Consider the following 15,904-nt stretch of genomic DNA (forward strand, 5'->3'; position numbering starts at 1 on the left):
TAATAATAATAATAATAATAATAATATGAATCATAATAATTATATAAATTATAAAATGACTCCATAATTACCATTAAAGCCAGTTGGGTTTTTTTTTTTTTTTTTTTTTTTTTTTTTTGCGCATTAGTGACCTTTAATTTGGAGCAAGATAAACTGGGGGAGTGACTTTGTGTCAGACATGTGTCACTTTGCTTACATCTGATTGGTCCAGCTTCCGTTTGAGATCTCTAACCCAGAACATGACCTGCCCCGGAGCAGGTTGGCTGTGGAGTGCAAGTACATGACAATGAATCCCGCTAAAGGCTAAGCCACTTACGTGGTACCTAAAATCCAGGATTGGTGCAAAATAACCTGAAATTTACCTGGCTGGCCAGCTAATCCAGCTTCATGGTACAGGCCCCAGGTCTGTCAAACTCTGTCCTGGAGAGCCACAGCCCTGCTGAGTTTAGTTTCAGCCCTGCTCTGACACACATACCATATAGTCTTAAATAAACCTGAAGGACTTGAGTAGCTGGATCAGCTGCATTTAATTAGTGTTGAATCTAAACCCTGCAGGCTGTGGCCCTCCAGGAACTGAGTTTGACACCCCTGCCCTAAACTAACAAACTAAGGCTGCGTTTCCCAAACGCAGAAAAAAAAGCTCCATTTGTTTCAATGGGTCTACGATGTACTTAAGCTTACAATGCTTTTGGGAAACGCAGCCCAGCACTGTTTCTCTACAACTTAAGGGAAATATGAAAAAAGAAATTGCAGTAATTTGGCCAACTTTAATCTAGTATTTGCTGTGACATCCAGTTCTGTTTCATCCCCTTCGAATGACAGATTATCTTTTCTTAAAAGCAGGTAAATGACTAGAGGTAGGCTGCCATATGGTTTCAGATACAAGTAATAATCACTGTACAATTTTAACTGTAATTGTGTATAAAAAGTGAAACCCAGCATCTCAATCACTGCATCGTGGGTGACTGGAATTACACGCATGTAAATACAAGCTGATGTTACAGCATGGAGGACAAAGCGGACGTGCAATAAAACGGCGAATTTGGCACCATCTAGTGGTTGGAAAGAGAATGTCAGCAGCGCCGCCACTGCTGCTCATCTGAGCCTAATCTCACTACTCAACCAAAAATACACCCATAACCAGGCTGCCTGAGCGAGTTCGGACCTACAGATCACAGAGGAGGAGTCTTTAAAAATGCTAGTCACTAGAAAAAAGTAGTTAAATATGTCAAAAGATTTTAATAAATAGAAGCTACTTTGCAGGAGAAGAGGGGATGATGAGACAACAGCAGATGGAGCTGGCAGCACTGACTGATTAAAATAACTCAAATTAACTTCTTATAAAATCGTAATGATTGTCAATTGCGACAGAGAGACCCAGATTTTATGATGAGTGCTTAAATACAATGTTTATATCTTGCTGAGAAATGGAGGTGTTCAGTAATGATGTCTATGTGCAGGCCAACCTAGAAGACGAATTCACCATGGGTTTCCTTGGGAACTTCCTGTGGGCTTTAAGAATGGCCATTTCTAATTAAAATAAGGTCTGTGTTTTTGAAACTTTTAACTTTCATCATACAACACACACTACTGTTCAAACTTTTGGAGCTGGTAAGAACCTTTGATGTTTTTGAAAAAAGCCTTTCATGCTAACCATAGAAAAACCGTAAAAAAAAAAAAAAAAAAAAAAAACGGGAATACTGTGAAATAATATTACAGTTTTAAATAACCATTATCTATTTTAATAGATTTTAAAATGTAATTTATTCCTATGATGGCAAAGCTAAATATTCAGCAGCCATTACTCCGGTTTTAAGCCTCGCATGATCCTTTAAAATTATTATAATATTCTAAGCATGATGGATGAGGTTTGAGAAAAAAAAATTCAGCATTATTTGACAAATCTAAGTTTTTGTTTTACATTATGAAAACCTTACCCATCACTTTTACTGAATCTTACTGAACCCAAACTTCTGAACAGTAGTGCATGTTGTAGAGCACATACCTTAGTTTACTCAGAAATCCAAAACTCGTTGAACATTTCTGAGAACACTTGTGGCACGAAAATGCTTATCCTCCTCAGGGTTTCAGGATTACAAACTGAACAACTCTATTATGAGTGATGAATTTTAATACACTATTCAAAAATGTTCAAATTGAATAAGTTAATTCATTACAACATACAATATTTTCTACAGTTTAACAGACAAGAGTCTGTACTGTGCATGTCGTGTAAAAGAAAGGCACTATCAATCCTAAGTGGAAGTGGAATGCTTAATAAGCGGGTGTGAAGTCGGAGCAGCCGATATGAAATTCCCTTTGAACTGTTGTGCAGGTGAAGGGTGTAGAGAGAACCTTTGCTATGTTCTCTCTTCAAAGAACCACTTCTGGGAGGTTGAGTCGGAGCAGGGCCGTAGAGCAGGGCCAGGGCTCCCAGTGTCGGTCCGGGCTACTGCCTCAACACACTTCTGTGTCTGAACATGGTAGAGAGAGCCGTCCTGCCAATGCAATGATTATGAGAAGTGTTACACGACTAAAGTTTAATACTTACAGTCAGCGGTTTGTTCAAATACTATAAAGGCGTTGGTGCACTAGCACAGGAAGGTTTTATTTTCTGCCAGCACCTCCTCCTTCCTCTAATACCCCACAGTCTAGAGGGAATCACGCGGACGTCACGCTGCTCTTCAGGTGCTCGCTGTACTTGCAAAGAGTTCACACTGAGGCTTGCTTCTGAAATTTCACTGCAGGCCACACTGAAACCTGTTGCCATGCTGTGTGACTTTCTCAAGTAACACTTTAAGGTGACATTTTCTTGGACCGTTGTTTGCTTCCAAGAACAGTTGGTGAATGCTTTCAATATTGAAAGTTATGCTGCTTAATTTTTTTTGTGGAAACTGTGATGCATATTTCAGTATTTTTCAATGAATAGGAAGTTCAAAAGAACTACATTTATTTCAAATATAAATCATTTGTAACATTATAAATAACTGTTTCTTTACGGTTTCACTTTTGCTCAATTTAAAGCGTCTGCTGAATAAAACTATTTAGAAAAAAAGTCTTATTAACCCCAAACTTCTATCTGTGATTATTTAGGATGAATTAATGCAATTCATTTGAATAGAATTCTGTTTGCATGCAATCAGTTAGTACTGACAATCGTTCAGTGATCTCACCTCTCTGAAAAGGAACTTCTGGTCTTCAGGCACAGCTTCCCTGGATTTACTGCAGTGATGCATGGTGAGGAATGTGGAGACAGGATCAGCCACGACGCAGCCTGCAGGGTCCCTCGTGTTATAACGGATCTCTTGGAGTGTGGAGTACTCAAAGAACTGTCACAAAAAGAGAAAGGAAGATATTTAGACGCTCAACACATCATATTAAATATTACTGTGCACTCATTAGAGTGAGTAGAAAAGGTCCATCGTCTATTGTGAACAGTGTAGTGATAAAGGAAAAAAATAAAACTCCAAAACACAGATTCCGATTGCAATGATTGAATTTCGCCTGATAAATTTCACTGCGCAATATTTGCCCTTCATATAAATGTCTAAAATATGAATTCACACAATTTGAGATATTTGGTTTCTTTTATCACAAAAAAGTGAACTACAAATAAGTACACTACATTCAGAAGACATAATACATTTAATAAGCATTATATCTATAATTGCTAATTAATTCGTTGTCTTTCCTTGTTTACTAACATTCTGTCTGTCTTTTGTAAAATCTAGGGACTCAAAACATCATCCTTCAGTAAGCATATTAGTAATGGATTTAATGAATTGAATGAATCAGTTATCAGTAGCCTTTCAGTCTGTAAAATTACAAAAAATTTGAGTTGCTTTAAAAACAAGCGTGCTGTAGAGTGCACAACACACTATTTACTGCACCGTATCAGGATGCTGTCTTAATAATACATCAGAAGTGTGAGAAACACTTTGATGTATTTTTCTCAGGAAGCATTACAATCTCTGTGTATTGTGTGGCAGTGAAGACTAATTGGAGAGGTGTGGCTGTCTGTCAATAGAGTTGTGAAAATGAAAGTTACCTGGTTTTGTCCCATGCCGTGACAAGGGTAAAGAATGACCCGGTGACCGACCATATTATGATCATCAGGTGGGTTGTAGTCAAAGCAGTAGTTGGCCATTCCTTTATTCTTCAACTACAATTAAGAAGAAACAAAGAAACATTCAAATAATTGGGTGCACAAGTCTGATTTTTCTTATTTAAAGGGACAGCTCTCCCCAAAATTAAAACTGTCATCATTTACTACGGCTCATGTTGTTCCAAACCCATAGGGAATTTGTTCATCTTCATTTCTGCTCCTAAGATATCTTTAATCAAATCTAAGAACTTTCTGTTAACTCAAAATTGTGATCTACGAAATCAGAAATTACATTATCAGCATAATACAGGTCCTTCTCAAAAAATTAGCATATTGTGATAAAAGTTCATTATTTTCCATAATGTAATGATAAAAATTAAACTTTCATATATTTTAAATTCATTGAACACCAACTGAAATATTTCAGGTCTTTTATTGTTTTAATACTGATGATTTTGGCATACAGCTCATGAAAACCCAAAATGCCTATCTCAAAAAATTAGCATATTTCATCCGACCAATAAAAGAAAAGTGTTTTTAATACAAAAAAAGTCAACCTTCAAATAATTATGTTCAGTTATGCACTCAATAGTTGGTCGGGAATCCTTTTGCAGAAATGACTGCTTCAATGCGGCGTGGCATGGAGGCAATCAGCCTGTGGCACTGCTGAGGTGTTATGGAGGCCCAGGATGCTTCGATAGTGGAAGTGTTGGGTCTTGAGTCTCTCAACTTTCTCTTCACAATATCCCACAGATTCTCTATGGGGTTCAGGTCAGGAGAGTTGGCAGGCCAATTGAGCACAGTAATACCATGGTCAGTAAACCATTTACCAGTGGTTTTGGCACTGTGAGCAGGTGCCAGGTCTTGCTGAAAAACGAAATCTTCATCTCCATAAAGCTTTTCAGCAGATGGAAGCATGAAGTGCTCCAAAATCTCCTGATAACTAGCTGCATTGACCCTTCCCTTGATAAAACACAGTGGACCAACACCAGCAGCTGACATGGCACCCCAGACCATCACTGACTGTGGGTACTTGACACTGGACTTCAGGCATTTTGGCATTTCCTTCTCCCCAGTCTTCCTCCAGACTCTGGCACCTTGATTTCCGAATGACATGCAAAATTTGCTTTCATCCGAAAAAAGTACTTTGGACCACTGAGCAACAGTCCAGTGTTGCTTCTCTGTAGCCCATTTCCTGCACACGCCTGTGCACGGTGGCTCTGGATGTTTCTACTCCAGACTCAGTCCACTGCTTCCGAAGGTCCCCCAAGGTCTGGAATCGGTCCTTCTCCACAATCTTCCTCAGGGTCTGGTCACCTCTTCTCGTTGTGCAGCATTTTTTGCCACACTTTTTCCTTCCCACAGACTTCCCACTGAGGTGCCTTGATACAGCACTCTGGGAACAGCCTATTCGTTCAGAAATTTCTTTCTGTGTCTTACCCTCTCGCTTGAGGGTGTCAATGATGGCCTTCTGGACAGCAGTCAGGTCGGCAATCTTACCCATGATTGCGGTTTTGAGCAATGAACCAGGCTGGGAGTTTTTAAAAGCCTTAGGAATCTTTTGCAGCTGTTTAGAGTTAATTAGTTGATTCAGATGATTAGGTTAATAGCTCGTTTAGAGAACCTTTTCATGATATGCTAATTTTTTGAGATAGGAATTTTGGGTTTTCATGAGCTGTATGCCAAAATCATCAGTATTAAAACAATAAAAGACCTGAAATATTTCAGTTGGTGTGCAATGAATTTAAAATATATGAAAGTTGAATTTTTATCATTACATTATGGAAAATAATGAACTTTTATCACAATATGCTAATTTTTTGAGAAGGACCTTTATGAGTAAAGGTTTATATCACAATGTGTTTGTTCTGAATTACAAAAAAAGCTGTGCATGTAAACATAAGAGGTTTGTCTCTTCTTACCATGCCAAACATTCCAGGCCTGTCCTCTGGGACTTGAATCTCAGGGTAGATGTTCTCCAGGAGCCACTTAAAATCTTTACAGCCAAGACGCATTCTGAGTTTCCGTCTGTCTGTCACATCACCATATGCCTCCTGAAACAAGTGTTAAAAATTATGGATCCTGTTTAAGATATTTTACTACTTAATGTATTTACATCTCATTAGGCTACTTCATGAGCACTGTTATTATGCGGTTTGAAATTTATATTTATGCATATCAATAACCCACAACAACATATTATTTGCACACTTTTTTAAAATAGAGTATTTCTTTTCATAAACCGCAACTTGTCATAATAAACTGTAATATAAAAGCAAACATCTAATAACATTTTGTCATCTTGTTTTTTTAAGCATTCCGGTGCAATCACCCTGCAGCGTTACACCACAAACTGCTACATGCTGCAACATCCTGTTGCAAAATAAAGTTGTAACCCCATCTCAACAAACAGGATTCCTGTGTATGTTTGTGGCAGTGGTATCTCTTCATAACCGCCCACCAGACAAGAATTACTGATGAGTAATGGTCCACACACTGGTGCCAGAGATACTCTCCCGTATGAGGAACATCTGTTGAAGGTAAAGCTCTGGCGAAGTGTTTCATCAGATCTGCACTTAGATGAATGACAAGAAGTGTACTTCCAATTAACCAACTTGATAGCGAATCATCAATAACGTATGGTCCCACTGTGAGTGCCAGCAGGGTGCCACAGCATCGCACCCATTGATGATCGGTCTGTGATCAGGCTTCAGTCTCAACAAAGTCCTGAGGTGGCACATATCGTCCAGCTACACGCTCAATCAAGCAGCTGTCAAATGAGGCTTTCTGATCATCAAGATCCATCAAAGAGCCTCATTCTGTTGATCTTTAGGACTCCGTGGCCCAATCGACAGAGATTTTGGCCATGAATAAAATATGCCGCGAGACTCGGATGCTGAAAGAGAGAGCGATCCTCTTACGAATTTGCGTGGAAGTGGAGGATGAAGGTTGTCAAACCTGATCCACGTTGGCAAGGTCAGTGTTTGCCTGTGGTTTATACCCGAAAAGAGAGACAGCCTTATCTGCTGGCATCTCGTCAGATAGATTTCGAGTTAGCAGTGCCAACCTGGCAGCATCTCCAAGGTTCAGAGAAAAAAGGGCTATCCGATCTATCACCGAAAGCACCTCTCTCTTTAACTACAGCGCTCTCCCACAAGGGCGGCTAAATGACAAACATGGCTGAAAGAGGTGCCACTTCTTACTGTAGTAATTTCACACCAGTGTCACCTAAGGAGTTTCAGCTCACCTGCTAAATGTCATCCATTTAGAGCAAATCAACAGATTCTGTAAAAATGGGTGAAGATATATCTAGATTTGTGCAAAGAAAATGTGCTTCTTTCACAAGGGCTATGTGAGTCTATCTACACTAACCTCAAAGATAGACAGTGTGAAAACAAGCAGACAAGCAAACAAAAGCAGAGTTATGCAACAGACTGCACAAGTAGGCGTACCAGACGAGCATGAGGGCTGCGATGGTAATACACTTCTTTGTATTCGTCCATCCAGACTTCTGCCGCCCGCACGCTGTTGGACAAGGCCTTGCTTCTCGAGTATGGCGCTTTCTTCGGAAAGACGTGACCCACGTGAGAGCAAGGATGGATTTCCAGACTCCCTCCACACTGCCAGATCTGAAAAACCCCCAAGACAGGAAACGGATTAGACATCCGAAATAATCCGTAGGCATCTTTTTAGGCATTATAGGCATATTTGAAATTAGGCAGGTCCATTATGCTGCCTCCTAAGGACCCCTGAATATGATATTTCTCCAGGTGAATTTTTTCTTGTACAGACCCATTTATACCATGTGAGAAAAATATTCTTTGTGATACTGTAATTAAAATTAAACAATTGCATACTTGGGTTTTGTAACAGTCATTATATTAAAGCCAAAGCATTTTATTCTTAAAATACAATCAGGTAAATATTTAATTTCTCTTAAATTGTCTGGGTATCTTTTTCTCCTTATTATTAAAGTATAGTTAAAATATAATGCCTGAAGTGAAACAATTTCCATTTTTAATTCAAATGTATTCGATAACGCTTAAATAATAAGAGTAAATATTGCTCCAACTCAACTTTACAGACAAAATTGCCTTAATATCCCCAGTGAGCAAGCTAAAGGACAGTGTTGAGAGGAAAAAGAAAACTCTCTAGAAGAAAAGATGCTTTATTACACTGCATGTAGATTTGTTTTAAAACCTGTTAAAAATTATGATTAAACATCATGATTAATTGAAACAATTTTAAACAGTATGACAGTCTGTCATATCGCACTGACAGAGCAAGCTGTCTGGTCTTTGAGCAATCTTGCTGAAATATGATTAAAACGCAGCTCCTGGCATTCAAGGCACTCAAAACACAAGTGAAACATTTCTGTCTATGTACCAGCGTTGCAATGCTTCAGGCGATGAGCTGAGTAATGAGAGGAATAATGAGTAAGTAAATGCTGCATAAACATTGAAGGTCGCTTTATTCATCATGTTAGCTGACAGACACTTAATAAAGGCACAGACTGACCTCCTAACTTTGTGTGACTCATCACACAGTTTTCAAACTAGGATTGTGACTATCTGCCGAAAGGCATTCTCCCATCAGGAAACCAAATCTTGGGGAGAAACGATAGGAAAAAAAATTTATACATAAAAAAACAAAAAAAAAAACAAAGGTTCAACAAACCGCACTTACTCTGAATGAGAACTCCAGGTTCTCTCCACCCCACACCTCCATTCCTGTGTCATATGTGCCCAGGTAATGAAAGTACTTCTTGTTGACTGCAAACAAACCCCCAGCCATCGTAGGAGATCTGGATCAAAGCAACAGACAGAAATATTTCTGTGCTTCTACTAGGGAAATTACAGTAACGTCCACATTTTTTCTTGGACATGTCCTGCCTGAGATTTAAAAATGTAAAATCTTTTGGCATTATACATTATATATATACACGTGTATTTGCATTTGACCATATCTGTACATTAGATCCCATCTTCTTGCATGCCACGATTGGACAATTATGTACTCTGCCTCCACACTATTGGTCAAACTACTTGTCAGTCATTACCTTTAGGAAGTATGAAAACAATAAATACAACAAAACAAAGCCAAAAAAAAATCTGACATTTTAGGCAATTCTCAGCCAGGACACGTCCAGGAAAATGAGGACATATGGTCAGTAAGGCAGGGTTATATACATAAAGGCAGGGTTTACAGTTGTTTCATTGCAGTTATTTGCATAAACATTTAATTTGGAGAGAAAACATTCAAATATGTTCACCTAAATGGTCCCGTTGCCTGAAACATTGTCATAAAAATCAAATCACACACACAAAAAAATCATTATTCAGTCAATGCTGAAAATGTAATGACATATCAACCAAATCATTGTTTTCCATTTGGTGCAACCATGAAGCGCAGACCTGATGACATCAGTGGGAGAACTTCTGCGTTTCTGTTCATGTTCTGGGATAGTGTGCCACGTGAACACCAATCTCCAATCAAATCCTCCAATCTGAGGTTCTCCAGCGTTGCCCAGGTACTGGAAGGTGTTCCAGTCAATAACATCAATCACTGGACACACCACGGCTGAAGGCTCGTCCTTTATTCTACAGGTTTTAAAGATTTTTAACAAAGCCAGATGAATATTCATTTCTCACAAAACAAACAGTAATGCAGCATGTTGTTTAGGTGTGACCAGAACAAAAGCATGCACATTTTGTAATGCAAAAAGAGAGAGCAAATTTCTAACCAAATTGAATGAAACATATTCATATTTGAGGTTTGTAGAGAGGAGTTTATCAGTCTCACCTCTGGAGTAAAGGCTCCAACCAGCCTTCATGGCACTCACAGTGGCAATCGAGGAAGGTCAGCACTTCTCCTGTGGCAATGGAAGCCCCCAGGAGCCGTGCTCGCACCAAACCCTCTCTCTTCCTTGCTCGGATCAGACGCACCTTTTTGAGATTGGCGATGTAGTTCTCTAGAGGCTCCTTTAAATGATCTGTTGGTCAAATGCATGAGAACTTCTCAGTAAAAGCTGCAGACCTAGAGGGAACAAAAACTTAGGACAGAAATAAAGGATGCTAATTGGCTTTTATATAAAGGAGCAACTTGCCTTTTCACCACAGGGTGGAGCTGAGACTGTTATTACTGTGGTATTTCACCGATTAGAATTAAGTTTTCAAACCTAATTTTTGTGCTCCTTGGGGATGTGTGTGTCCTCTTTGTGCTGTGCCTGGATCTAAATTAACTAATGACTGTTAAATAAGTAAATATGTACACTATTTTATTAATATCTACTTATAGTTTTACTCAAGATTAAAGATTAAAGACTCTTTTTTTTCTTGTTTTTCTTCTTTGTTAATGTTTCAAGTAAAAAAGGAAACATAAAAGATAGTATAAATTGGGTAAGACTTTGTTTATATATATACTTTAAATCAGTGTCTGATTTACACACACATTGTTTGTCATTGTTTGGTTAGAAATTAGCAAACATTTCACTAAGGAAACATACAACAGTACAGTACTTTCACCTTTTTCTAAAGAACATGGGAGTGGTGTCTGCACATGAAAAACTGTCTGGTAGCAATAGCCACGTTTCCACTGTCAGGCCAAAAGCGGGTGTGCTAGTGCGTGCCAGGGCCAGTCGCGTTTCCACTGTCACTTTCGGTGCTTGATCGTGCCTCGTCGGGGCTTCGACGGCCCGGGTTTTTTGGCCTGATGAAAACCTTGGGCCAAAGCGGGCTAGAGGAGTGATTATGAACAAAGGCAGAGTTTCTCACCGTCTGGAGAGCGTCTGCGTCACAGATCATAACAGAATCATAACAGCGGATCATAACAGAAAGTTAAGCTATAACACCAGCATTAAAGACTTTTTAAAATAAGTTGAGCTCAAAACGCACTTTCAGTCATCAGCGAATGTTTGAAATAGCTTGATCCGATGTGGATTATAATCAGCATACAAGGCAGAAATATTTATAAGCAATGCAAAAGACAATGCACGATAGGCATTAACATTACCATAGTAAACATGGTAAATGTGCCCCCTTGAAGAAGCTTCTTATTCTCAATCACAATCGTGTATTTATTTAGTAACTTATATTATCTGTCATAAGTCTCGTCCCGAGAGTTTAGCCCCACTTAACCCATGTCATAAAAATATAAATGTTTTTCTTTTTGTTCGGGAGCTTTTATAAAAATATAGAAATGATCATTATTTCTAAATATGATGTATATAAGCTATTGTTACTTCAAATAAACAGACTCGACTGAATAAGCAGGATAACGCTTTTCTGTGTGACATTTTCAATTATGATAATTCATCATGATCAATGTATCACTTATTATAGTAAAACATCATGCTTTTGGATTTAAATATTTAACAAAGCATGCAAACAAACGTGTTTGTTTTGTGATCGCGCTATTTCCAGTGACTTATTTCTTTATTAGTTTTCTGATAACTTCTATTTGTTGGTGTAATGATGGGGTTTCGTGACGTTGTTTCTGAGTGGCGTGTGAAGGGTGGGTTTTAGTCAAACTTCTGGCAAGACGGTGGAAACGCTGTGCTGTTTTGGCCTCGGTGCTACACGCCCGAGGCTATTAGCCCCACCCAGCCCGTTTAAAGCACTGGCTCACACTGGCCCAACAGTGGAAACACGGCTAATGTTAGTTTTGTGGATGGTTCCTAGGTGTCTCAAATCAAAGATGCACCAAACTCAACCTAATATGATTTAGTTTTTAAACATTTGATCTTTTTTCCCCATACTTTATTTTGATTTTCTCTACATAAACAGAATCTATCACACGATTACAGATACACTTGATTGAAGTTATTAGCTATACCTTTAATATTTTCATTCATTTGATCTTATGATAAGCATGTACTCAAAGGAAGCATGAGAAGTTTTCATTCAGACTGATACCTCGGTCACTGTAGTCATCTACCAGAATGATTTCAGTCAGCAGCAGGTCCGGTGAGGTCTCCAGGACACTGTGCACTGTCCTCAGTAGTGTGGACCAGGCTTCATTGTAGAAGGCTATCACTACTGATGTTGAGGGCAGGCTCGGATAGTCATATTTCAGGTTTCTACATCTGAATAGACAGATCTTGTTAGATAATGCCTTGCTTCCTACATCGTCAGACCGCATTCTTGTTTACAGTGTCATTATACGAAGATAAAATATCACATAAAATAAAAGAAAATATTAATTCCAACTTAGAAATACATAGCTAAAATAAGCATCACAGATGCATCTGTTCAACCCCAATGCTCATAATAAAATGACAACATGATAACAAAATAACAAACATGACGCAAATAATAAATACAAAAACAACAACAAAGAAAAACAGTTCAGTAATATTTGGCTTGTTATTTTATTTTTTATATTTATTTATTACCTATCAGAGTAAAACTAACTGCAAATATAATTATAACAATACACACCCTTTAGATTTGGGATGGGTTATTGGCCTATAGTTTGACTTCATATGTTTTTTTGTGTCCATAAAAGGGTCTGACTGCAATATATTTATTAATTATCCTAAAAACTCATAATTTTTGTGAGATAACCAATAAAAAGTTTTTATAAAAATTCTAAATTTATTTGAGTATGACCAACTGTTATAGCGCCATATTGAACTTTGTTACTTTGTAGACGGTCCCTATCTGTAATCGCACATTAAACATTGAGGCAAGATAGGGACTGTTTACAAAAACATTTACAACTTTTATGGCTTGCAATAAATCGTGGAGGACTGAAACTAATAACTGTATCATGTATATAACATTCAAATGTTATTAAAATAAACCCATTTAAAAACATTAGATCAAACATTTATGATATTTTAAGGCTGGATATCTCACAAATACCAAACTTTAAACATTAATGTCCAGCATGGACACTTACAGTGGGTTCCATCTTTCAGGCAGCCTGCGATGTAGTGATATCCTATCGCTCACATAAGTGTTTATCTGATGTTTTTTGATGCTCTCCTCCTCCTCTCGCTTCTCTTCTTCGGTCAGGTCCAGTTTAACAGCTCTACCCATCTCTCCCAGAGCATTAACGTCTAGAGGAGGCTTCTCGTAAACAGGTTTCTTCAGTAATTCCTCGTCCACATTTTTGTGCTGCTCAACTGTAACTTCTCTTCGACTCGCCAGTCCGACATCACTGTGTGTGCTCCTATGAAACACTAAATATCCCACTACAAAAGCCCCGAGAATGTACAGAATGAGCTTGGGCCGACTCCGTCTGCCACATATTGCCATAATGTGTCCTTTTTGTCCGCCTTGGTGCCCTCAAACTGTTTGTCATCCAAAGTTCAATCTCGTGAAGAGTTGGAGTTCGAAGAAAGTTCGCCAAGGTAAGAGGACCTCGTTTTCAAAGTGCCAGATTTCATTTTAAAGTCGACTACAGTGAAGGGCAAACTATCCAAGCAGACCGAAAGTTGGTCATTTAATCTGTGACAGAAAGCCACTGTTGAGGTGTGATCGACATGAACGGGCGAGCAGAGCCGGTTGAAGACAGGGGAGGAGTTGAAAGCACTTCCGTTAAAGTGAACGCTTTGGGTGCGTTCGACATGATTAAACGCGTGTCGTTTTACTGATCGGCTACTATAGTATCATTGTTGCAATCGGGGAGGAGTTGAGAAGAGGAAAAGTCAAGCCGAACACGTTCTGCTTCCGTGTATCTGCAGAAACTACATTAATTTACGGGAGACACGTGAAAATGAACAAAAATCATATTCACAGACGCCAAAAGGAAGTTTATGCAAAACGATGGAAACGTAATTAAACCATGTGAATGATCCGTCATTTTATACTGATCAGATGAATTGACTGTAATATTAATAAACAGAAACATAAGAACTTTTTTTGTTGTTGTTGTAGTTCCAAGTCAGTATCTTGGCTTGGCTTAGATGTCCAAATGCGTAAACAATATGCATCTAAAACTATCTTTGAGAAGTTATGCATAATCTAAAAAATATGCATTTTACCTCTACCTCCAGTAAACTCATATCACAATCCATAAACAAGACCACTGCATCAGTTATTTGATAAATCTTGTGAAAACCAAAAAATAGTTGAGGAAATCTGAGATCAAATTTCCAAAACTTTTTCAGACTCCTTTTTGACAACATGAGAAACCAAAACAAATGAAGTAATTTAAGCATTGAATTTGCATTGAAGTTTGGTGCAACTGTCTATCCACAGTTTTGAAGCTTTTATTAAAAAAAAAAAAAAAAAAAAATTGGAAAAACTCTTTTTTTCCTCTGGTTACGATATGGTTTGTGTTATAAAATGTTTTATCCCTGATGTCAGTGCCCTCAGTAACCCCTACAAGAGAACCATTTACAGGTTTACTTATTTTAATTTTTAACAAGTATAGTAGTTTCAATGAACAAGTTTTAGATATTCTTTTTAAAAAACGTTTACTGGTTTTGAGCCACAGCCATACAGCGGCACAACCTACAGTTCTACAGAGCACTGAGCAGGGCTGTAGATTGGTGCAGAGAGGGATTTGCACAATCAGATTAGCAGGCTTGTTTGTCAGATAAGGCCAGCAGAACTGGAAGAAAGAAATCCAGGTCAAATCACAGAGAATCTTCCGGGTCACACACTGTGACAGAACGTTAATCCAAATCCATTTAGTGCATGTCCGCTTTATAAACACTGTTATGCCTAACCTTTTAGCAACACACTTCTTTTTAACTATTTGAAGGTTGTATATCAAGTTTCTATTTGAAGTGTATATTAACTCCTGTAGACATCACTTCTCTCACAATTTCTACAATATCACATAGTTTTGTATTTGTTCAATAAATTTGAACATATTTGCATGAAACAGTATTTGCCTCATCCATTCCCTTCTTATAAACAACATTTTATAATAAATATGTAAGATGATCCATGTAGCAAGCAAAATTTATGTTTATCCAAATTAATGTTTAATTATTGATTAGGCCTTCAGAGAGGTGAAATGGTAATTTGAGTGCTACAGTTTTTTTGATTGAACACTCTTATTGTAAAAGATCCAAAGAGTGTTGTAATAATCTATGGTACACTGAACACAATGCTGCACAGTCATTTACCACATACAGTATAAAACAGCTTTTCTAACATGTCCAATCAGACATCAGAGTAAAATGCAGGCTGCTATTTACTTCATAACACCCCATATATGTTCTATTGTATTTTTGAGATTGAGTTTTGCAAAAATTATGAGGGTTGTGTAACAGATTCTCCCTTTAATAGCAAACTGCCAACTATCTAAATGAACAGAACAGCTTTTAGAGGAAATCAAGTTGTTTGAACTACCACCGAATGACCTCATGGGAAATGTGATGAGTCCTTCATGTCTAATTTCCATCTTACTCATTGCAGCAATATTCCGAGAGGAACCAGAAACAAACATAATTGGTATCATACAAGGGGATCTTTCAAGCACCTATTGCCCACAATCCAATCAAAAGTCATAGGAGAAAGTACAGCTTTATTTATATAGTTGCATGGCACACCTGGAAAGTGTGCTATGAAAGATTTGAAGCTAAACCTCGTGTGGTTTCTCGTGATCTGGTTTACTTAAGAGGCTCGGGTCACAAATTTCAAACTGTGCAGCGAACACCTTATTTTATGGGGATGTGACTTTACCTGATAACATTTTATCTGAATGCATTTAAGTGTAACAAAAACATTGAAATAAAACAATAGAATAATAAATAATAATAATAAAAAAAACAGTTTTGATTCTAATCCCACTTGTTAATTCTCCCACCACTAGATGGCACAGCAACAAAGTCAAGGACAG

The 15,904-nt window shown here is 38.0% G+C and overlaps 1 protein-coding gene across 1 annotated transcript; it reads right to left on the bottom strand.

The window, feature by feature from the left end:
* Positions 1-123: 123 nt before the first annotated feature.
* Positions 124-13,716, bottom strand: galnt12 (UDP-N-acetyl-alpha-D-galactosamine:polypeptide N-acetylgalactosaminyltransferase 12). Its single transcript, XM_026257480.1, has 10 exons — positions 13,007-13,716; positions 12,019-12,188; positions 9,908-10,097; positions 9,520-9,705; positions 8,792-8,909; positions 7,558-7,734; positions 6,028-6,159; positions 4,049-4,162; positions 3,174-3,329; positions 124-2,498 (listed from the first exon to the last, which is right to left on the bottom strand). The coding sequence occupies exons 1-10, from the start codon at positions 13,363-13,365 to the stop codon at positions 2,361-2,363; spliced, it is 1,740 nt and encodes a 579-aa protein (XP_026113265.1). The 5' UTR covers positions 13,366-13,716; the 3' UTR covers positions 124-2,360.
* Positions 13,717-15,904: the final 2,188 nt, after the last annotated feature.

Source organism: Carassius auratus, unplaced genomic scaffold (assembly GCF_003368295.1).
Source record: "Carassius auratus strain Wakin unplaced genomic scaffold, ASM336829v1 scaf_tig00214327, whole genome shotgun sequence".
Classification (NCBI taxonomy): domain Eukaryota; kingdom Metazoa; phylum Chordata; class Actinopteri; order Cypriniformes; family Cyprinidae; genus Carassius; species Carassius auratus.

Coding starts and splice junctions, on each gene's coding strand:
- galnt12 (XM_026257480.1), bottom strand. CDS start 13,365: ATGGCAATATGTGGCAGACGGAGTCGGCCCAAGCTCATTCTGTACATT. Junction 9,706..9,907: donor TTGGAGCCTTTACTCCAGAG/GTGAGACTGATA, acceptor TAAAACCTGTAG/AATAAAGGACGAGCCTTCAG. Junction 3,330..4,048: donor ACGGCATGGGACAAAACCAG/GTAACTTTCATT, acceptor TTTTTGTGACAG/TTCTTTGAGTACTCCACACT.